Here is a 23,720-nt window from a genome sequence, read left to right as displayed (position 1 = left end):
TATTATATATATATATATATATATATATATATATATATATATATATATATATATAAAGATTAGTTGCTATTTTTATTAAATTCACATTTTTTATTAAATATTTTTATATAATATATTAAAATTCACATTATTATAATTTTGATATAAAAATTAAATTTGGTCACATCTTCAATATGACCAAATTGGTTTATGTTAACAAAAATTAGGACCTAATAACACGTGGACATTTAAAAAAAATAAAAAAAAAAATTCAAAAAAACTACGAAGTGACACGTGACACATTACTGGGTTGACACGTGTACATTTAAAAAAATTAAATTTTTTTTAAAATTAAAAAAAAATTAAAAAATTCAAAAAAACTATGAAGTGACACGTGGCAGTCATTGTTCATGACCGTTAATGATTTAAACGGTGTTAGCAAAAAAGGATCAAATTGAACAAAATTGACGAAAATTAAAACCTATTTGAACACAAAACTAAAATTAGGACTTATTTGAAAAAATTTGACGAAAATTGAGACCAAAAAGATATTTTAACCAATTGTTAAACAATTCAAAAACAACGTAAAGGAAGAAAGGAATATATATTACGCTGCCTATAACCGGTGCTTATTCATTTGTTTCTGCTTTTAAACATTTTTCAAGTTATTTTGGGATGTGGTTGTTAGCTGATTAATTAATTAACTAATCGTTCTTAATTCACTATTTAAATTGTAGGGCCTGTCCATCTACTTATTGCAATCTATTTAAAGATACACCAAACATGTCATTCAAGATTTAAATAGTGTTTAATAAGTAATTTCAATTTATAAGATTATTTTAAATAAATAAAATAATGAGAAATAAATTTTGATTTACTGTTTCATGATATTTTGTTTCACTTAATTTAGATTTTTATTATTTTCATTATTCAATGCTTTTTTTTATTCATTCTTATAATCATCATTTCAAAACTTTTACTATCAATTCTTTGCTTAATTCTTCTTTTGAAACAACGACATGGCAACACTGCTTAACGTGTCATAATTAATGGAAAAAAAAATGTCATGTTTACTTGTCATTGCACAATAATTTCATTTTTCTCATTTCCTACTAAGATTTTTCTCCACCACCTTAATATGTTATATAAATCATATAGATCTCCGACATATGAATTTTTTTAGTTAGTTCTACGTATTAAATAGAGTAATTTTTATTTTTTATGAAAATTATAAAAATAAAATAATAAAGTTGTAGAATTTTTTTTATCAATAATAATTATTTGTCAAAGTTTATCAAACAAAATTTTGTCAAAGTATCATTTCTTTTTTACTATATATATTCTTTATCTTTCCAGATCCAAAAATCATCTCCTATGAATACGTTTTTGGTTTATTACTAGCATGAATTCAACTAATGAAAATATCATTAGTGGAAAAACGACAACTTTTTAGTCATGGAACTCACAAAATAGGATTATGGAATTTGTAGAGTATGCATAATATAAAAGGTAAGGTTTGAAGGTTTTTTAAGGTTTTTTAAGGACAATAGAGGTTGCAAATATTCTTACAAATTTGGATGACAATCTCTCTGGTTATTGATGGATTGGTTATACTTTATAAGTAAATGACTCTAATGTGCTCCCAAATATTGAAGATAATGGGTTTTGAGTGAAACTTAGTCCTTCAATTATATGATTGTGTTTTATTTTGGGTAATTCAACTGGTTTGCTACTTTCCTTATTATTTGTTGATTATTTAATTGTTCACTATATATTGTGCTCGAAGCTTTTGGAGTGTTCAATTTTCAATAACAACCATTATTGGATAATTTTCATTTTAACCACAAATTGTTGTTTAATGATGGAGGTTGTTATTAAACTTTCCATAATTGATTTTAAAAATAACTCATCCTAATTTTATTATTTTTGTTTTAAAATAAAAGAAATGGAACTACGTAGTCTATAAAGTGACTAACCACTCCGAGAAGTGAGTGACCTAACCAAACTTTTTAATGCAATAATTTTTTCATTTTAAAATTATTTTCTCCAAATTCTCAACTTATTAAATATATATACAAAAAGATTAGTCGTTATTTTGATATAAAAAAAACATATCGTGGATAGCAAGGGTTGATAAACTATTTCATATATATAGTAAATTCTATAACTTTTTGGTAATATACATTACAACATGAGAAAGATATATATTTGGCAAATAAAACTTAATTTAAACAATTCAGAAACAACGTAAAGGACGGCACGAATATATATTACGAACATGCATGATGTTTAATTCCACACAAAGAAACGATCACACGAATTTATTGTATATATATAATGACTTCATCTTAGTCGAACTCCATTATTTGATATTTTATAATTGTTGTTTTGTTCATAACTTTTGGAGCTATTATGCCTTGAGAAGATTGGCATCAACATCTCTGCTTCCTTTGTGCACGAATTCAAGGAAGGCAAACGGAGGATCAACTTCCTCACTTGTAGTTTCATATTCAATGATCCATTTGATGATGTCACCACCTTCATCTTTAGGAGTTGCTTCGAATATTACCTTAAAAACCTTAAACTTGTCATCGAAATCTTCACCGAACACCTTGTAGGTTATTCTTTTGTTTGCTTCATCAATGGATTCAACGCTCTCGTGATATGTTGTAACCTTACCATCTGATGTTTTTGCAACCAATCAATACAAACAACGTAAATAGACACGAGAGTTAGAGAACAAATTAAACCCTTTGATAATTCCTTTAGCTTTAATGTTCATTTCTTTAATTAATATCATTAAGATATTAACCTTAATCATAGTGTGTTCATTATGTATCTTGTTATTTGATAGATCTTTCGAGGAATAATTCATTAAGGATGTCTTAACTCAATTCATATAAAGGATCAATACCATTTTCAATCCAACACCTTCATATAATAATGAATTTATATGTCTTCCTTATTATAAGGTACTTAATTTATGCGACTTAACACTAATAGAAATTCTCATATTATATGAGATTTTTCTTGCAAAAGTTTTTTCTGCAATTTGCAAGAAAAGACTTTTTTCTGCAATTTTTTTTATGAATTTTAATTGGTAGGTAATTCCTTCGTAGGTAATCATTTTTTACAAAATTATAAAATTTGTAAGTATTTTCTACAAAATTTGATGCGAAAAATGTTTTACATAAAATATTTTGCAAGAAAATTGATAACAATTTCTTGCAATTCTTTTTTCACAACAAAATTTGAAAATATTTTATACGAAAAAAATTTAAAACAAAATTGGCCAGAAATGAGTTTTTTTAGTAGTGTAAACTCACACTTGAATTTTCAATATTATTATATTGATATATGTTTATTGTATACCTTGTTATTAGTATTATTAAGAATTCAAATCCGTTAAAAGTTTTACATCGATTAAAAATGAAAAAGATAAATAATATATTAATAGAAGATTCATAGATCTAAAATAATGTTCTTATCTCTTTTATATATATATATATATATATATATATATATATATATATATATATATATATATATGTATGAATTTATTTTTGACTTATGAGTGTCAAATGCCCCTTACGTCTCCTTCGAACCTTTCGAACCAAAAGAACTTGTGGCTAGAAACTCAAAACTAAACTACTTTCTAAAAATCAGAATTAAAACGGAAAGAAAGAGAATCATGAGGGAAAAACTCAAACAGTGTATTAGTTAATATAGTTAGAATTTAGTTATACCTATGGTACAAGTCCAGTGTTTGATGGATTCATTGTGATGCCAGTCTTCACCATGGTGCAGTTTTGATCCATGGACTCTATCAGTAAGGTTTTGAACATGATGGAGTTGTGTTGCGAAAAGGTTGAACCACTTTTCAGCAGTTGCATGAACCCTAATTTCAGTGCTGATTTTACCAGAAAGTGACATGATGTGATCAACCAAGAAAGAAAGGAATATTTGGAACAAACAAGAAAGGATGAGAGGGATGGAGGAAGAAAGTTGACACCATGAACCAATTTTATAGGGACTTAACTTACCCACTCCTAACAACTACTAATTAATTAAACTTTGAGTTCAATATTAAACTATATAAACATGGAGAATAGAATAGGCTGATATGTAAGCATCTTATTAAAATAAGTATCATGCCTTATTTGGTGGCAATGTTGTTATATATAACAGGATAAATAAGTATATACTGTTTTTTATTTTTATATAAAATTAAAGGATAATTTTTTATGCTAATCATAATAAAATCACTGTCTCAATTTTCAAATTAATGCATTAGTTATTTATTTTTTGCACAGAAAACATTAAAGATAATAGTTGTTACAGTAAGTTATCATGCAGTATACATATGTAAAATAAAGGGCTAAATATGTTTTTTTCCTCATATTAAAATTTGGAATTAGTCTCTTTTCAAAAATTTTGATCAATTTAGTTTTTTATCTTTAGAAATATGTAGATTTAGTTCTTTTAAACAAATTTTGTTATGTTTATCTAATGTTTCAAGTGTATTTCATGAAAGTATTGAAATTGTTTATCCTATTTGACACATTTTTTCTTTAATGTTAACTCAAATATTATCATAAAACGTGTTTGAAAGGTTAAATAAATTAAATAAAATTTGATTAAAAAAACTAAATTCACGCATTTCTAAATATGAATGACTAAAATGGTCAAAATTTTTAAAGAAAGACTAATTCCAAATTTCACTAAAACTTGAGGGACAAAAATATATTTAACCCTAAAATAAATGTATAATATTTTAGCAATTAATTCATATCTTTACACATAAAATAATGAACAAATATCATATGTTGACACATTTTTCTAATGCAAACTATAGACTTTACATTTTTATTCTGGTTGCTTATTTTTTATTTATGTAATGAACCATATTAATTAATGGGACATTTTTCTAATCCAAAATACAGCCACTATAATTGTTTTTATTTATTTTCTTATTTGCAGAAGAATTTAACTTTAGAGAAATTATTGAAATTTTAGATAATGTTTTAAAGGTTAACTCAAGGACTTATTCTTATTCTTATTACTAGCGTAAACATAGGCGCTATCGCACTTGTCTGTATGATTTTTTAAACTAAAATGTCATTAAGTTAGTATATAAAATAAAATTATAATATTAGTAGATGATAATATTATAATGTTATTAAGTTGATATATATATATATATATATATATATATATATATATATATATATATATACTAAAATTATATTTATTAACAATAAAGTGAAGTATATCAGAACAAATGAAAAAATAACCATTGATAAATAAAGAAGAAGAGAAGAAGCAGAGATAACCGATTTTATAAAAAACTTATAAAAGTAATGGTCAATTTTTAAAAATTTAATAAATTATTATATTTAAAGGGTAAACTTGATATTTTGAAATGTGAACACAAAAAGGAGAATCCCCTTTATATATTGTTATAGATTATTATTATTATTATTATTATTATTATTTATTTATTTATTTTTTTCATATGTGTGCAAAACAACCAATATTTATTAGAATGTAAAATTTTTAAAACAATATTTAATTCTTTAACTTCCATTCGCAATATTATCTACAAAAGTAATTTTTAAAGTATGTGTAAAATATGAAAATTAAGTATTAGTTATGATTTGTATCCAACATAAAAAAAAGTATCATGCGTCTCGTGGCTATAAAAACTAGTATGATAGACTTTATTCTATTAACCATGTGTTAATTTATAACTAATCATTTCTTTATAATAAGAACACTTTCCGACCCAACAATAGGGTTCTGAAGCTTTCCCCATCTTGTGTTTATATGTTTAAATTATAGTAGTTAGTGGACGATCCATTTCTCTTTCTTTCCTTCCTCTCTCTCTTTTTTCTTTCTCAACAAATTTTCTCTCTCCTAAGATTCTTCATTCATATCTATCATCAGGTGGTAGGAGTGTCAAAATGGGTCGGCTCGTCCATTTTGGCTCGATCGTATGTGGTCCATCAAAAAAGGGTTGGGTCGGACTAACTCGTCAAACAGAAACGGGTCAACAATTATAACCTATCCCGTATAGGACGGGCTAACGGCTCGGACTGGGCTGGGCCGTCCAGTTTTTTTTTTTTAATTTTTTAATTTGTTTTCAAATTTTTTAATTTTTTAAATTTGTTTATATATACATATAAATTATTATTAAAGTCATATTTAATCAAATAAAATATTTTTTAAACTTTTAATTGATTAGTTAATGTTTTTAATTAGATAAGTTAAAATAATTATTAAATTTATATATTCAATTATTCAATTATAACTAATAATTCAAATTTAATTTGTAGGTGTTAATGATTTAAATTACAATACTATTATATTTATACATTTAAAATATATAATAATAAAAATTAATCTTTCAAATTACTTTCATTTTATTTTATTTTTTTAAAACGAACCAACGGGCTAGGACGAGTTGGCTCGTACTTTGACCCGTCAAGTTGACAGACTGGACAGGACGGGCCAGAACGGGCTGACGGGTTGAAATCTTCAACACAATCCGTTTCTTTTAACATGGGCTGACGGACTGATCCGTTAGGCCCAGTCCGTTTTGACACCCCTATCATCAGGGGTATCAAAACAAATCAAGTTTGATGGGTTGGTCCGCCAACCCGACAAAACAATCATGGACTAGATGATATATTTTAACCCATTAGTCCACTACAATGACCAACTTGACCCACTAACATGCAGGACCATAATTGGGTCAACCCGCATCAACCAGTTAGCCCGTTATGTTTAGTTTTTTTATAACCCTTTTTTCATCCACTTCAATGAGCAGAGAGAGACAACAACATTCTTTCCTTCCTACTTTGACCCAGAGACAACAACTTCTTCATACCTTTCAACATTCGCGAACCACCAGTCCTAGACAAGATCGTTGCTGCTCGCGCCACTCCTCCGCCCCACCGAGGTTGTGCTAGCTACGATGATCGGAGTGGGATTCTTTATCAGCGTTAGCCACCTCACTTTCTCCCACACGCAATGATGCTAAATGGAGCCACCATTCAAACACTACAATAACTTTTCTTCAATTTTGTTTTTTGTTCTCCATAATGATCGTGAACCAACTTTCGCTTCCACAACATATGAATAATGGTTGATTTCTGATTGTGAAGATTTTGTAGGTTGCAATTTTTACATATTGGGGTTTTGCAGATTTGTGTTTTTTCATATTGAGATTTTTGTGGCGTGAACTAGGTTGACTAAGATGATTAATTTTGTGTATCTGTTGATGGAGAAAATGAAAGTCGAGGGTGATGAAAAAGAAGGAAGCAGTGAGAGATGATTGTGGTGAAGAAATGGTGGGTCAATCGCCCGCCCGGTAGGACGGGTTCAATTTTTTAACCTTCTTTTTTATGTCGGGTTGGTTTGGCCTTGCCCGAATTTGAATGGCTAGAAACGAGATGTGCCTAAAGGGGTTGAGTTGGCCTGTTTTAACATCCCCATCTATCAGAATCTAATCACACCTCCACATAGTAGTTGAGAAACCAAAGACCATTTTTATCTAATCAAATTTTCAAATAGAGTTAGTTTTATACTTTAAAGATTTCTTATTCCCTTCTTTTTACTTTAATAAGTTAGTGTAGTCATTTAAGAAAAGTGATTATTTTAACTTGGTTACGCCATACTAAATATTTTATGTTTGGATATTTTCCTTTAGGTCCCTAGATTTTGAGTATCCTCTAATTTGAGTTGAAAAACTTTCTTTGAAATCGAAAGATTACAAGTAAGGGGAGTTATTTATGTGTTTTTATAGCACTACTAGAAAAAAGTCATTTAGTCACCAAAATTTGCCACTAAAATAATATGATCACAAATTATGACTGAAATAGCCACCGATTTAAGTCGGTCTCAATTAGCCACTGAAATAGTAATTGAATTGTTTGTTATTTGAATTAGTTTGTATAAGGTCTGAAATAGCAGCCGAAAACATTAGTGGCAAAAATTCAGTCACTAAATCGGTGGCTATGAATAATAGAATAAGTTATTCGATTTAGCCACTAAATTAGCTACCGAAGTGATTTTGCAACGATCGAATTTATTTCACTAGCTAGATAGCGACTTAGGGAATTTCAGTAGCTAACACATGAGTCCAATTTCCCCCTCACCCAAAAAGATTAATGATTGAATAGTGTTCAGTGGCTAATCTATTTTCAATTCTTCCCTTCATTCTTTCTCCTTTTGCCTCAAATTAAATGATTTTCAGTTTATCCCCAAATCTAATATCTTGTCACACTTGCTTCAAATCTTTTCAACTTTCCCCAAATTAAATCCTACCTTTGTTGCTCTTTTTCCATCACCTTCGTGAACAACTCTTTTTCCATCACCGAAATGTTGCCCTAACTCCTTGACATTGTGCCTCGCCCTCACTCATCCATGATGTAACCTTCATATTCGAATGAAATGTTGATAGTTATATGAAGATGAATTGAGAAAGTTACCATGAGAATGAGGAGAAGGTTCAACCTTACTTTTTGGATAGGAGGAATGATGGAATCGAATAGGCAAAGGTGAAGATAGATGAGAGTGTTGGCGATGATGAGGGCGATGATCACCAACAACTTGTGCTTCGATCAATAATACTCGTTGAAGATGTGGAGAGCAAGGAGAATGAGCATTCCACAAGGGAGGAGCAACAAGAGTGAGAACCACGCAGACAATGCAACAACAAGGGAAGAAAAGTCGTGACAACGAGGAGAGACGACGAATGAGGACCACGAGAGGGAGGGATGAGTGCGAGAGAGGAGAGTTTGACAAGGAGAGCGGCAGTGCGAGGAAAAGGGGAGAAGAAGTGTTGAGGTGGAGCAAATGGAGGAAAGTGAAGTGAAGCGCTTCACTTCCTATGCTTGTTCTAGATTTAATTGGCATCTACTTTATTATGAAATTGCTATTGCACCAACTTTCTATGCCGATTCTAGGTATAACCGGCATAGAAACTCTTCTACTTTATTATGAAATTTCCATCGCTCCCAATTTTTATGTTGGTTATATGTATAACTAACATAGAAGGTGTTCTACTTTGTTACGAAATTGTCACCACGTCAAATTTCTATGCTAGTTCTAGTGATAATCGGCATAAAAAGTCTTATCATATTTACAATTCTGCATCGCATCACTTATTATGATGGGTGGATCAGCATAAAAATTTGTCATAGAAAACTATTTTTGCACTAGTGTAAAGTTGATTTACAATATATGAGTGGGTGCAAATCTCATTTACAAACCGGTTTTGTGAGGTTGAGTAAGTCCACTTCTTAACATGGTATCAAAGTCATGAATTAGCCTATCCTAACAAAATTTGTTGTTTGCTAGATTTATTGTTTAACCAGCTATATGGTTCTATTGTTTCACCCTTTATTAGACCATTAAAGAACCGGTCATTAATGTCCAATTTCATATTCGATATATATACATACATATATATCTTAGCGCGAAGGGGTGTGTTAAAAGTTACAAATCAACTAGAAATAAGATCAATTTATAATATATAAATATGTAAAAATCTCACATTACAAATTAATTTTGTAAGATTGAATTAAAGTTAAAATTGTATTTAACTGTTTTCGGTTCGATGTAAGAGAGACTGGACGTCAATGCACTCAATTAATACACTGTGAGTGGAGTAGAGGCTTCATAGTCAAATAACGTGTTACAAGGCACATTGATGTATTATCTCAACCTTAGTCATCATAAATGAAGACTAAGGAATCAAAGTTTGTTTTCTTTCTCTCAAGAAAAACTCATCCTTAAATTTTTGGAGATCAACCATATTGATAAAGATATAAATTACTTTCTTTAACTCTCATAATAATGTATTTAAGATCATAAATTGATAGTCCAGAGAGCAATAAAAATCAAGACGGTCATTACAACAAAAATCATTTTAGACAATGACATAAAATTGTAATCTAAATTATAAAAATTGCAGTTTAAAGATTATGCCACAGTTTTTTAGGTATGGTATAGGTGAGTGTAGCTATAGGTAATAGACAACGGTTTTTAGTACGACAATACTTTTAAAATTGTTGCTTAAAATCCTCACAATAGACAACAGTTTTTTCATGTTGATTTTAGACCTCACATTTTTAGACCACATTTTTACTAGTTTTGTCAACATAGTTTAAAGCTACAGATATATAATCATGAACTTTCATGATATTTATACAACATTTATAAAAATATTGTTTATTATATATTTAGACCACATTTATTTAGTTGTTATCTAATTTAATGTGATTTAAACTACAAAATGTTGTAGTGCATGATGATTCTTTTATTTATGTAGTTTGTGCAGTGAATTTTATTTTAATAGATAGTTATATATATATATATATATATATATATATATATATATGTGTGTGTGTGTGTGTGAAATTCATTTAAAGGCCCATTATTTATTTTTATTATTATTATTATTATTTTTTTCAATGACTTGATGTAAAATAAACAATGATATCATATGCTATTTTTAACTCATTAGTGTATGAGAATTCTAAGATGATTTTTAATAGAAAAATATATATGGTCAAAAGGTGTATTATTGATTTTTTTTATGTGATATGAGTAGATATGGATGTCTAACATGAGGTTATAAAAAAAATATTATTGATTACATATTATACATTTGACAATATATATGAATGGAGTATTATAGAATGGCAAAAGAGATGATGAATTAGTTACGGAAAATCCTAATAAACTTGAAAGAATATAAAGAATTACACATTTTTTTAATTTTTAAAATTCTAAGTATTATAGAAACTACTTTTAACCAATATTACTTTTTCAATTAAGTCTATCAAATATTTCAAAAACATTTTTTTATTTAATGAGGGTATTTAACCTAATATCTTTAAATTATCTATATTACTACTGATCAATCTGAATAAATTTAAAATTTAAAAGTATAAATTAAACCTTTTTAAAAGATCATGGAGGAAAGGAAAGATAAAATTATGCTAATGGACAGAAACAAAATTTTTGCTCAATGAATATTTATACTTTGTGTAAATATACAATTTCGAGCCGTACGTGCTTTATATACAGTGTCTGAAATGTTTTACTCAAGTTTGATTTGCCAAAAATGGAATGGATGAACCAGAAGTTCAGCAATTTAATATCTCTGTTTCAACAGAAACACAAATATTTAATACAACAATAATACTTTCTCGAACCTTGCGATCCATGATATATTTATTAAAGAAGAACTTGTTTCTCTAAATAAAACAGAAATTTCTATATGGATCTAAAGATAGATATAATAAGGTATTTTAACATTTATACTCTGTTTACACGAAGGATTTAAACTATTCTGATAAATTAAAATACAAAGTATTTAAATTATTTACGATTCAATTTTTCTCATTTCTTAAATAGTTTGTTTGGATGAAATAATAGCAATATATTAGATTTTTTTTGGATAAAACAATTTAATTCTATTTACGACAAACAACTTTGTCCATGAGTCTGAGTTGAGTTAGTCAGACCTTCAACTCAAGATGACTCATCTTGACTTTCAGTCTTAATCGACACCGGCTAATAAGACTTGAGTGAGGCGCCTCGAACCTTCAATTAGGATTGATTGATTTCAATCTTCAGTCTTTCTCATCTTGACTTTTAGTCCGAGTCCACTCAACTCGAACATTGACAAAGGCACACTCGAATCGACCATCAGTGTGGCTTAACTCAGCTCAACCTTCGACGCAAGTTAGCTCGACCTTCGGCCTAGGCCATCTCAACCTTCAGCATGGACCAACTTGGAACGACCTTCAGACCAGGTCATCTTAGCTCGACCATTGGCTGGAGGCAAAATAGCTCGCCCTGCGGCCCGTGACAACTTGATTTGATCTTCGGCCCTGGCCCCCCAAAATTCTGAATTTTTTTGGAATTATATATATATATATATATATATATATATATATTATATTTATTAACACAATTAAACTAAATATTTATTAACATAATTTTTATTTTATTTTCATTGGTTTTTTAGTTTTTCACAAATTGTAATAATCACTCACTCTCATATGTCTTCTTTTTCTTTTTAAAGAAAAAAAACATTAGACATAAACACATTATATTTCTCATTTATCCTCTTCTTTTCCCGTCTCTTGTCTTACTTGATAATGAAAACATTATTATTTTTTATCTCATGAGCTTTTTGTATATTCATTTTTTTATGAATATAGAAAAATAATAATAATGTATTATGTGTTTTTTCTCGCTAAACACAAACAAATAGGGTGAGCTAACATATAAACATATACATATATAAACAAAAGTCGGTGTACACACACTCATTAGAGAAAACTTTGTCCCTTGATTCCACAACACATGACCACCACCATGTTTATTTGTGTTCTACATCTTTGGATGGTAACCTTAAGATATCCTTTGTTACCACCATCTACAAGCCACAACTTGTAGAAACACATGAGGGAAAATCATGCTACAGACCACACTCTGCAACGCTAGGTGGAGTTTCCAATACAAACCATAATTCGTACTCTTAACATAAGATTAGCACATCATTGGCCACAATCTGTGATTGCTCGATCAAGTGGAGACCCTCCGTACGAGCCACAACTCGCACACTCACATTGGTAACACTTACCATTCCGAGCCACAAATCAAGGAATGTTTGTGTTCATTCTCCATCCCGAGCCACAACTCAATGGATGTCATCCTGAGCCACAACTTAAGGAATGCCACATGTTTACCCTCTATCCCGAGCCACAACTCAAGCGATACCATTCCGAGCCACAACTCAAGGAATGCTCCAGCAAGTCCATCTTTAAGGTATTCATCCAATGCCTCGTAGACCACACATCACAAGAAGAACAAAGGCATTGCCCCAGCGTAATCGTTTGGCGTTGCTTAAGTGTCGCCAAGGGAAAACCAGTTGCAGACCGTCTGGTGAAACCCTCTGGCCATCAGGCGCCACACGCCTATGTAGTCTCTAGTCTCTCAAGTATCGTGTAGCGGAACCAACCTCACCACAAGACCCTACAAATTCTAGTGACCCTCTGTGATTGTAGTTATCGTTCGGTGGTTCAACCTTCATCACCAGGCGCTACACTAGTAACTCGCACAGTAGTGGTTTAGGCACTCAAAAAGGGGTTCAGGCATCTAGATCCTACTGTTTTACACCTCAAAATACCCCATTTTCTTAAGCGTAACTCATCATAACACCAATACCCAATAACCTCTCGAGTTCCTCCCTATATATATATATATATATATATATATATATATATATATTCATAACTCTATTGAGTTAAGAGATTTAGTATCATCATCTCGGTTCCACTTATGCATAACACCTATTTATAGCAGTCATAACCCAAGAACAGTCTGCACACTTACACTAGAATCCAAGACCAACAGAAATCAACCTCTCACTTACTCTTAAACATGCCTTTACCAACATATCATATTTCCACAATTTTCTAGCTTTGAGGAACCAATTAAACTCACATATTAATCCAACTAATACATGCCTTACCTTTTATTTCATTATCCATGCCTAAAAAAATCAAGTCATTCACTAACAAGGTTCCATTTCCGCAGCCCTCACATTGCCAAATCACACACTACAGTTTGCCCTACGATGGCACATAGCGATAAATTGGGTACTGCTAGGTGGAACATCCCCTCCTGGGAATTTTCCTAGAAATTCACAGCCTTTATTCTAACCCTAAACTCCAATTCTACTCTCTTTCACCAATTTTAATCAAATTTGCGCTTGAATCAGGTTTCCATTATCTTTACTTACTCCAATTAGGCTCAATTTCATAACAAGGCATACCAATCCATAAGGTGAAATCACCATTTATTAAAAATCTAGGTTCGACCACCCACTTTTCCTAAATTAATCTCAACCCTAATACTCATTAAATCCCAAATTCATCCAATTACCTCAAACTGAGACGCATTTCAACAATTATAGGCATCCAATGCTTAATCAATAGATAAGCTCCCTGTTTTCTTCGATCAAAATCACCCAACAAATCCTAAACACCAAAATCGAGCCAATCTTGCTCACGTCGCCTAGCGAGTGTTCATCGTCGCTAGGCAGATCATACAAAAACCAAGAAAATTGGGTGGAAGGTTCCTATCGCCAGGCGGTTCCTATTAGGAACCCATAAATGCACAAACATGGGTATGAGTCGCTTGGCGGCTTTGAAGGCCTGTCAGGCAGTTTTTGGAAAATTTCCATAAACTTGTAGAATTCAATATAACAGGGCAAAACCAATAACAACAGTTTATGCAATATACGATTATATTAAAATACAACACAAAACTAATCTAGCTCCCCTAAATTAGAAATTCTTGCTCCAAGTGAATAAGTTAGAGTCCTTCTTGCTCTACACTTGCTCTACCCTTGGTCTCCTCTCTAAATTTGCTCCCAATCCTCAATACTTTCTCTAATTGGTGTCCAGAATGCCCTCTCAACAACCCTCACACTATGGTAGTCTCAAAAACCTACTTTCCTCCCACAAAATTGATCTTAACTACACTTTAATTAGGCTTAATCACTAGAAGACGGGATTGCATTAAAAATGGTTCTAATTGCCATTCAAAACCACTATTAGATGGTCCCTTCCATCTGCCCCTCAAGACGGCTCCTTCACAATCATGACAAAAATAATTTTGGCAAAAAGGACTTTATTTTGCACACCTTCACAATCATGACAAATAATTTTTGCAAAAAGGACTTTATTTTGCACAAGCCAAGGTTCAAATATACCACCACACAATTATCGAGTCAATATACAACCAATTAACCAATTCATGTTCTATGATTATATTATCACTCCTCATGATCAAGCATATTATCAAAATAATAAACAATTAAAGTAACACACAATTGGCATACAATGAACTTGAACCCAAATCCCATTATAATAACTAGGTACTCTCAACCATTTGAGTTAGTACTATTCTACATCATAAGAACCACCATTAAATGACATAAAGGTTCCCACTACCCGTATTTATAAAATAATTATTTATTTAATTATTTAAATTTCTCGGGTCTTACAGAAATACCTTCTAATATTCTCTAAATTTGAACTTCATTCTAATTACTTTATCTTAAAAACCCATTTTAGTGTAAATAATTTTAAATTATTCAAATAAATGAATTACCCTTCTAAATTACCTCCACTAAACACAACATTAGGCTTGCAAAATTGCACTCAAAATTTGTAATACTAAGTATAATCATAAAATTTATTATAATATAAAAATGGAAAAAAATTGTACATGAACTTCAATTAATTTGAAGTGTAAACAGATGCATAATGTAAAACATCAACACCTTTTATTATAATTTATTGTTAATCATGTGATCATCACACAAATTTACATCTTTAATCACAATTTAATTAAATCATTGTAGAATTAATTACACCTAATTCATTCAAAGCCTCTTAGTCAAAAAAATTCAACTTTCATAAAATTAATATAGTTCAATACAATCAAACCAATCTAAATCTATTTAGTTCATTTCAAACTTATTGGTTTACGGTAGAACTTTAGCCCCAATGGATAACACTAGAATCTTACTTCCAATAATAGTTTAGAGTTGGTTTAAAAACAATTCCAGAAATATTTAATAAAGATGTTAATTTTAATAAAAATATATACGTGAATTGAAAAACTTCATAACATTTATATAAAAATTAAATTTGGTCTCAATTTGAATAAAGGTAACATTGCTTCTTTTAAAAAAAATGGAACTAAATTGAATAAAAAAATGTATATATAGGGACTGAATTGAATATAAGACAATGATATTTGACATTGACATTGACATGTTGCACTACCATTGTCACATTGCACCTCACACGTGGACAAAATGAAAAAACAAAATAAAAAATTAAAAGTAAAAAAGTAATAAAAAAACAAAAAAAATTATGAACTAGCAAATGAAATGTCTTTGACGTTGTTGGTATAGTACTAACGAAAATGAACATTATGCATCAATTTTTAAAATATTGGGACTAAATTGACACTAAAAACAATTTAGGGAACCTACTAGAACTATTTTTACAAAAATTGCGACCAAAACTCTAATTAAACCAATTTTGTATGATAAGCTCCTTGATTATTCTTCTTATGAGACTTTTGGTCCCTTATGTTATGCTTCCACCCTTTCTTCCCAAAGACATAAATTTAGTCCTAAGGCTATTGCTATTGTTTTCTTCATATACCTCCAGGTTATAAAGATTAAGTAGTTTGATCTCAATGCCAAACAAATTTCATTTCTAGAGATGTTCGCTTTTATGAAAATATTTTTCTTTCAAAACAAAGACACAATTTCTGATAATCATGATAATTTTGTTCAATCTATTACACCCAAATTAATTCATTCTAAAGTTATTGTTGATATTATAATAATCAAACTACCATTCAATCTTCGCCCCCTCAACCTACTCATCTTCCTCCTCGTAGGGCTAGTAGAAATATTAATCTTCCTAACTATCTTTTTTATTAAGATTGCTCTAAGGTCACCATTGATCTTAACATTCTTTATCCCATTCAAGATCATATGGATTATTCTAAAACTTCTCATGTTAACACCTATTATATTTGTCAAATTTCTTTTGAACCCTAATCATATTCTCAAGCCATCAAATTCCCTCGTTGGAAGGAGGCTATAATTGTTGAGCTTCATGCTATTGATGTCAATAACACTTGCTTTGTGACTCATCTTCCTCTTAGTAAAGTGCCTATGAACTTGTGGTTGTTGAAATAAAAGTAATTTTTCATGGCAATATTGCTAAATATAAAGTTAGACTTGTTGCTTATGGTTTTGCTCAACGATATGGTATTGAATTTCACATAACTTTAGGACTTATTTTATCTTTTGTTGCCTTTCAACATTGCTAATTTAAAAAGAATTGAAACTGAATTGAATAAAAATAAATAAATGAAGGGACTAAATTGAATATAGGACAATGAAACTTTGTGCTAACATTAACATGTTGTACTACCATTGTCACGTTACACTAACATGCCACAACACGCACCTGACACATGGACAAAATAAAATATTTAATTTTTTTTTAAATAATAAAAAACAAAAAAAAAATTACAAAGGAACACATGACATGTCTTCAATGTCGTTGGTACAGTACTAACGAAAAGTACCTAATTGTATCAATTTTTTTCAAAATTTGGGACTTAATTGACACTGAAAAAATTGAGGGACCTATTTGAACTATGTTTACGAAAATTAGGACCAAACGACTAACTACCCCAATTATGGGATTGTTGGTCCCTAATGCTATGCTTCCACCCTTCTTTCCCAAAGACACAAATTTAGTCTTAGGGCTACAAGTGTTGTTTTCTTAGGATACCTTCAGATTATATAGATTATAAGTTGTTTGATCTCACTACCAAACAAATTTCATTTCTAGAGACGTTTGTTTTTATGAAAATATTTTTCCTTTCAAAACAAAGACACAAGTTTTTATAATCATGATAATTTTCTTTAATCTGTTACACCCAAATTAATTCATTGTAAAGTTATTGTTGATATTGGTTCTAATGATCAAACTACCATTCAATCTTCTCCCCCTCAACCCACTCATCTTCCTCCTCGTAGGGCTAGTAGAAATATTAATCTTCTTGACTATCTTTTTATTAAGATTTCTATAATGTCACCATTGATCTTAATACTCTTTATCCCATTCAACATCATATGGATTATTCCAAAATTTCCCATGTTTACACCCATTTTAGTTGTCAAATTTATTTTGAACCCTAATCATAGTCTCAAGCCATTAAATCTCTTATTGGAAGGAGGCTATAACTATTGAGCTTTATGCTATTGATATAAATAACTCTTGGTTTATGACTCATCTTCCTCCTAGTAAAATGCATGTAACATGTAAGTGGTTGTTCAAATAAAAATAAATTTTGATGACAACATCGCTAAACATAAAGCTATACTTGTGGCTCATGCGTTCACTCAACAATATGGTATTGAATTTCACGAAAATTTTTCTGCAGTTGCCAAAATTACTACTTTACGACTTCTTTTATCTTTTGTGACTTTCAACATTAACATCTTGCTCAATAATGTTTTTCATCATGGTAATCTCACTGAAGAAATTTTGTATTGACAATAGACAATTTTCTATTGGTTTTTGTATTTTCTTAGGGAACTTTTTAATCTCTTAGAAAGTCAAAAAACATAAGATTGTTAGCAAGTCTTCAGTTGAAGATGAGTCTAGATATCGTGTTGTTGTCCTTACTCAATTTACTTGGATTCACAACTTACTATCTAACTTTCATATTTCTTTTTCTTTTGCAATAACTTTACTTTAGCATAAGGTTGGTATTCATATTGCTACCGATCCTTCACGTCATGAAAGAACTAAGCATCTTGAAATTGATCTTTATTAAGTTAGAGAACAAGTTGATAAAGGCACTATCAAAATATTTCATGTTAGAAAGCATCACCAACTTACTAATATCTTTAATAAGTCTTTATATTGCCATAGTTTTATCAATATTATTTCTATCTTGATAAGGCATTATTGGAGTTATAGGATGTTTTAGTTTTGTTAATGTGTTAGATGTATTAGTTTGTTTATGTTCATTTTCTTCTTTATATTTTCTTCTTTTCCAACTTTCTTTGTACTTTTCTATCCTTTAATAATATTTTTTCTATTCTTGATATCGTCTATTCTATTTTCTTCTACTACCCTTATGATATTGTTTAATAGAGCATAGTTTGATATATATATATATATATATATATATTTATTTATTTATTTGTGTAAACCTCTATCTCTTTTCTTTTTTTTATATTACATGTTATTAACATACAGCTAACCTATAGAAGAGTTTTACGAAAATAAATTTTGAATAACATCTTTGATAGCACAATTGTCATCCTTTAATTTCAATACATAATCTATTTTTGTTATACTTAGGGATGTCAAAAAAATCCGTATCCGCAGATAAAACCCGCAACGAGTAGGAAACAAATATTAAAAATGGATATCTGCTACCCGCGGGTACGGGTATTTTTGATATCCGCATGTTAACGGAGCGAGTACGGGTATCATAGTATCCGTACCCATGGATACCCGTACCCGCTAAACTTTAATTCAGAAAAATACCCTTATATATATATATATATATATATATATATATATATTAGTAAAAAACATTATGAGTCTTCATTCAATAATGGTGATCGAATTCTTACCCCACAACGGAGTAGATTACTTCTAGATACTGTGGAGGCATTGATGTGTCTCCAATACTGGTTATGGACCAACATGGAAGGAAATGAAATTAATACTTGTAATTAGATATTTTAATTAAGTGATTGTTAGAAATTTTTAATGAACTTCTTATGTTTTCAGGCTTTTCTAGATTAAAATTGGACAACATGAAACTTTAGACAATGTTGCAAGAGATGGACATTGATGAAGTTAGTAATTTATTTAATATTTCATTCAAAAATAAACTACAATATAAATTATTAGTGATTTTTTATTTGTTTGTTATTCAATAATCAATGAGAGAAAGGAGATTTGTTGATCCAAACACTAATTATGGTTAAATATTTATTTTTTAAAATATTTTTGTAAATACTCGCGGGTACCCGTGGATACCCGCGGATATGAAAAAAATAGGTGGGTACCCGTATAACGGATACCCGACGGATATGGGTACGGGTACGAGGCGAATATTTATCAAACGGGTAGGGTACGAGGGAGTTACAACCCGTACCCTACCCGCCCCGTTGACATCCCTAGTTATACTGTATTTGATTTATTTTTCACAAATGTAAAGTTTGTGTGGAGTAAACTTGAAGGCATTGACTGTTTAGGAACACATTATCCAACGGTAAAGCTTATTTATTCTACTTCTCCTTACACTAACTTTAACCAAAGATGACATCTCATACTTGATTTTAGGAATATATTTTTGCATTTAGATAAAGCTCTCAACTTGACCCATGCTCCCAACCCCCAAAGCCCCCCCTCAAGTGGGTTAGGGTCATGGCTAAGGTGGATTTGACTTCACTACAAAACTCTAATTAACTCTTAAAAATAATACGTTCAGCCTGGATCATATATCGAGTCTAGTCGCAAGTCAAGATGGGTCGACCAAGGCTGAAGGTTGAGATGGGCCCTTTCAGATAGAATTTTGAGACAAGTTCTCATGGATTGAAGGTTGGGAAGGGTTAACTTGGGTCAAAGGTAGAGATGAGTCAAAGGTTGGGACGGGTTGGACAAGGTCGTAGGTTGAGACTAATCGGCTTGACAAAAGGATGAGACGGGCAAGCTCGGGTTGAAGATTGGGAGTGGCTGGCCCAATCCAATGGTTGAGATGGGTCAGTTCGTGCCAAAGGTCGAGACGGGTTTGCTCGGGTCGAACGTTGATCAAAATTCTGCCGAGTCAACCCTAAGTCAAATTTGACACTACCTTTAGCGGAATGTCGAGACGAGATTTCTCGAGCCAAAAGTTAAGACAAGCCGAATTAAAAAATCGAGATAGACTGACCTAAATCGAAGATTTGATAAGATATTTTATAAATTAATATTTTTTCATATTTATAATGAAAACCCATAAATTGGCTTAGTCACATGGCTTTTTCTAGACATTTTGATATTGTAGGCTTTTTTAATAAGACTTTTTTACCCTTTTTACTCCAACCCACATAGATGATAATTAAGTAGATGGGTTGGACCAAATTTACATATCTTCCGGGAGATATGACCAAGAGGCTTATATCATTTTGCCACGTGAAAGGTGCCAAATGGAACCAAATTATCATACCATTGGAAACAAAAGTACTATCAAATCTTATAAATTTCATAAAATCTATAATGTTAATTTTTTTTTTCATTTTTTAATTTTAATTAATAATATTAGTTCTGAACTTTCATAAGTAATTTTGATTCCTATGTTTTAACTATTTCTAATTTTAATATTAAGTCAATTAAATATTTTGTTATTTTAATTATGAACTAATGAAATCAGAGAATAAAACGATAATTATTAGCCGGGCCACGAACTTGTGATCAAATTTTGGTACAGATTCAACGTATTCCAAAAATTACAAATTAAATGTAATCATGAATAATTATAGAGTAAAGTATTTAAAGAAAAAGAAAAATAAAATCCAAAACTTAAAAACTTTATAGAGTAGAATGGGTAGTGTGGAGCCCTAATTCAGTCTTAATCATCGCTAGGTAGTTCAGGGAGTGAGGGAAAAGGGGGAAAATGGTGTGCATAAGGAAGGCGACGGTGAAGGACCTTCTGGCGATGCAGGCTTGCAACCTGTTCTGCCTCCCGGAGAACTACCAGATGAAGTACTACCTCTACCACATCCTCTCCTGGCCTCAGCTTCTCTACGTCGCCGAAGACTACAACGGTCGCATCGTCGGCTACGTCCTCGCCAAGATGGAGGAAGAGACCACCGACTGCCACGGCCACATCACCTCCCTCGCCGTCCTCCGCACCCACCGCAAACTTGGTCTCGCCACCAAACTCATGACCGCCGCTCAGAACGCCATGGAACAGGTCCACTGCTAATGTATTTTAATTTTGTTCGATTTTTAGTTTTAAAAATATGGTTAATATACTTAGGGATTACTAAGATTATAATTAAGGAAATTGTTTTGACTGATGTTGGATTCTTGAACGCAGGTGTTTGGTGCCGAGTATGTGTCCCTGCACGTGCGCAAGAGCAACCGTGCGGCCTTCAATTTGTACACCGAGACCTTGGGGTACAAGATTCATGATGTGGAGGCTAAGTATTATGCGGATGGAGAAGATGCTTATGACATGAGGAAGCAGCTTAAAGGGAAGCAGCACCATCACCACCATAATCACCACCACCACCACCTCCATCATGAGCATGGTGGTGGGTGTTGTTCTGGGGAGGTCAAGGGGAATGCCAAAGCTACCTGATTGAATGGTTAACGAGTCTTTTAAAGAAATGATACTTTTAGTTTGAAATAGTAGGCTGTGGTCCAATCGTGTTGTGCAAACTTGCTGTAGATTTATTGGGCTGTGTTATTTCACTTTTATTAGAATTTTTTCTTTACTGGCTTGGTGAATATAGATACTCTTTCGGCTTCATGATGCTTGGATTAATAACAACTTTCGGTGTCTTTGTTGTTTTGTCATGGGAATTTATTTTATTTTCTATTGAAGATTTTCTGTGTGGAGAGTAGTTAGTTGCAGGTACTGTGGATTGGCGACATCTATCTTGTAGTGGGGCTTCATTTGTGTTGCGCCATGGTTCTAGCATAGCTGCAGCTGGTGTGGTCACTACTGTCGACAGTTTTGCTGGGAAAGAGGAATCTTTTATGCCATTGTTATCTTTTTAAAATTCGGTTCAAGATCTGTGTTTAGCTTTCATGGGATTAGTGTTGGCGTTTCAGATACCATGAGAAGTTTTTGTTTCAGTTCATTTTATTTGATTATATACTTTTTTTTATTGTTTTTTCTTTTCTGCGGAGCTAGTTCTGAGTTTTCGTGCTTGGACACAATTTTTGGTGGAGAATACTTGATTTTTTATGGTTTCAGTGTTTATCTTTGATGTGTTTTAACTAAACTGATTACGTGCATCATTTTATTTGGATTTGTAGACATTGACTGCACCTCACCTAATTCTTCTTGCCTTTTGAGCTTTGAAATTCTTGGTCTTTTTAAACTTACTAGTTCTTCCTTCTTTGGTCAGATACCCTGCAGTCTTAGATTGTTTGATCTTTCTTACTTTGTTTACTTGTTACATAGGCTTTCTCGGTTTCTGCTAAATACATCCTAAATTTGGCTTTGATGTAGTGGAATTTCATGATAGCTAGAACCAAACTAGGTAACCATTTATTCAAAATTGTTTGTAATTTGAAATCATCATGAGAAAACAAGGCTTTTAGTTTTTAAATAGTTCTATGATAGGGACAGCTTGGATCAATGTCTTTTGAACAATTATTAGGAGACTGAAAATATATTAAGATAAATAATTTTGTATTTGTAACTGACGGGAAAGCTGTTCAATTAGACATTAAAGTGCCGGTTGCTAATTTCTGGATAGAAGGTGCTTGCAAGGAGGGTGCTAGAAGTTCTAGCATGTGGATGCCTTTTCACACACTGAAGGTATGAGAACTTTTTCCTTATCATTAATAGATTATGAAAGCCTTCACTATTCATTTTACTTATGGCACTCCTTCATGCTTTATTACTTAGATTGTTTTTATTGTTTTATTGGGAAAAATTCTTGACAAAAGCAATGGTGATGCTGCAGTTGATCATTATTATCTATAGATGCTCAGTAACATAATTTTGTTTATTTTTTGACATTCTTTTTACTTCTGTTTCAATATTGCTGTTCTGTTTTTCTTTCTGAAGGCAAATAATTTTGGACAGAAAGTTATTGTCTCTGTTTTTGCACTAGAGTATGGAGAAATATATGAAATTTTTAGCATAAAAATGAAGCTGTTGGATTGTATAATTTGGAATCTCCTTTTATTTTTGAATTATGTAATTTTTAAGGTATTTTTTACTTTCGAATTATACAATTTGAATATATTTTTTTTAGAAAAAAGTTTTAGATTGTATAAACCGCAATTTTTTTTTATTTGTGAATTATGTAATTCGCAGTCATGTTTTTGCATGAATCTTGAAACTATTTATATTTTCAGTAGGAA

At 31.0% G+C, this 23,720-nt stretch overlaps 2 protein-coding genes across 2 annotated transcripts; one reads left to right on the top strand and one right to left on the bottom strand.

Annotated features, from left to right (window-relative positions):
• Positions 1-2,098: 2,098 nt before the first annotated feature.
• LOC114168961 (MLP-like protein 43) lies at positions 2,099-3,998 on the bottom strand. Its single transcript, XM_028053966.2, has 2 exons — positions 3,726-3,998; positions 2,099-2,661 (listed from the first exon to the last, which is right to left on the bottom strand). The coding sequence occupies exons 1-2, from the start codon at positions 3,910-3,912 to the stop codon at positions 2,390-2,392; spliced, it is 459 nt and encodes a 152-aa protein (XP_027909767.2). The 5' UTR covers positions 3,913-3,998; the 3' UTR covers positions 2,099-2,389.
• Positions 3,999-21,218: 17,220 nt separating this feature from the next.
• LOC114169312 (N-terminal acetyltransferase A complex catalytic subunit NAA10-like) lies at positions 21,219-22,191 on the top strand. The gene is made up of 2 exons (XM_028054419.2): positions 21,219-21,588; positions 21,715-22,191. Exons 1-2 carry the CDS (start codon positions 21,289-21,291, stop codon positions 21,976-21,978), a joined length of 564 nt encoding a protein of 187 aa, XP_027910220.1. The 5' UTR covers positions 21,219-21,288; the 3' UTR covers positions 21,979-22,191.
• Positions 22,192-23,720: the final 1,529 nt, after the last annotated feature.

This window comes from Vigna unguiculata, chromosome 11, assembly GCF_037176805.1.
Source record: "Vigna unguiculata cultivar grain cowpea cultivar isolate G323 ecotype 2 chromosome 11, ASM3717680v1, whole genome shotgun sequence".
NCBI classification, from domain to species: Eukaryota; Viridiplantae; Streptophyta; class Magnoliopsida; order Fabales; family Fabaceae; genus Vigna; species Vigna unguiculata.
The sequence above is the reverse complement of the archived record's forward strand: the minus strand, read 5'-3'. Positions and strand labels throughout refer to the sequence as shown.

Excerpts from the sequence above, each read along its gene's own strand:
- LOC114168961 (XM_028053966.2), bottom strand. The coding sequence starts at position 3,912 with ATGTCACTTTCTGGTAAAATCAGCACTGAAATTAGGGTTCATGCAACT. Across the intron at positions 2,662-3,725 it reads ACACTGGACTTGTACCATAG|ATGGTAAGGTTACAACATAT; the intron begins GTATAACTAAAT and ends CAAAAACATCAG.
- LOC114169312 (XM_028054419.2), top strand. The coding sequence starts at position 21,289 with ATGGTGTGCATAAGGAAGGCGACGGTGAAGGACCTTCTGGCGATGCAG. Across the intron at positions 21,589-21,714 it reads CTCAGAACGCCATGGAACAG|GTGTTTGGTGCCGAGTATGT; the intron begins GTCCACTGCTAA and ends TCTTGAACGCAG.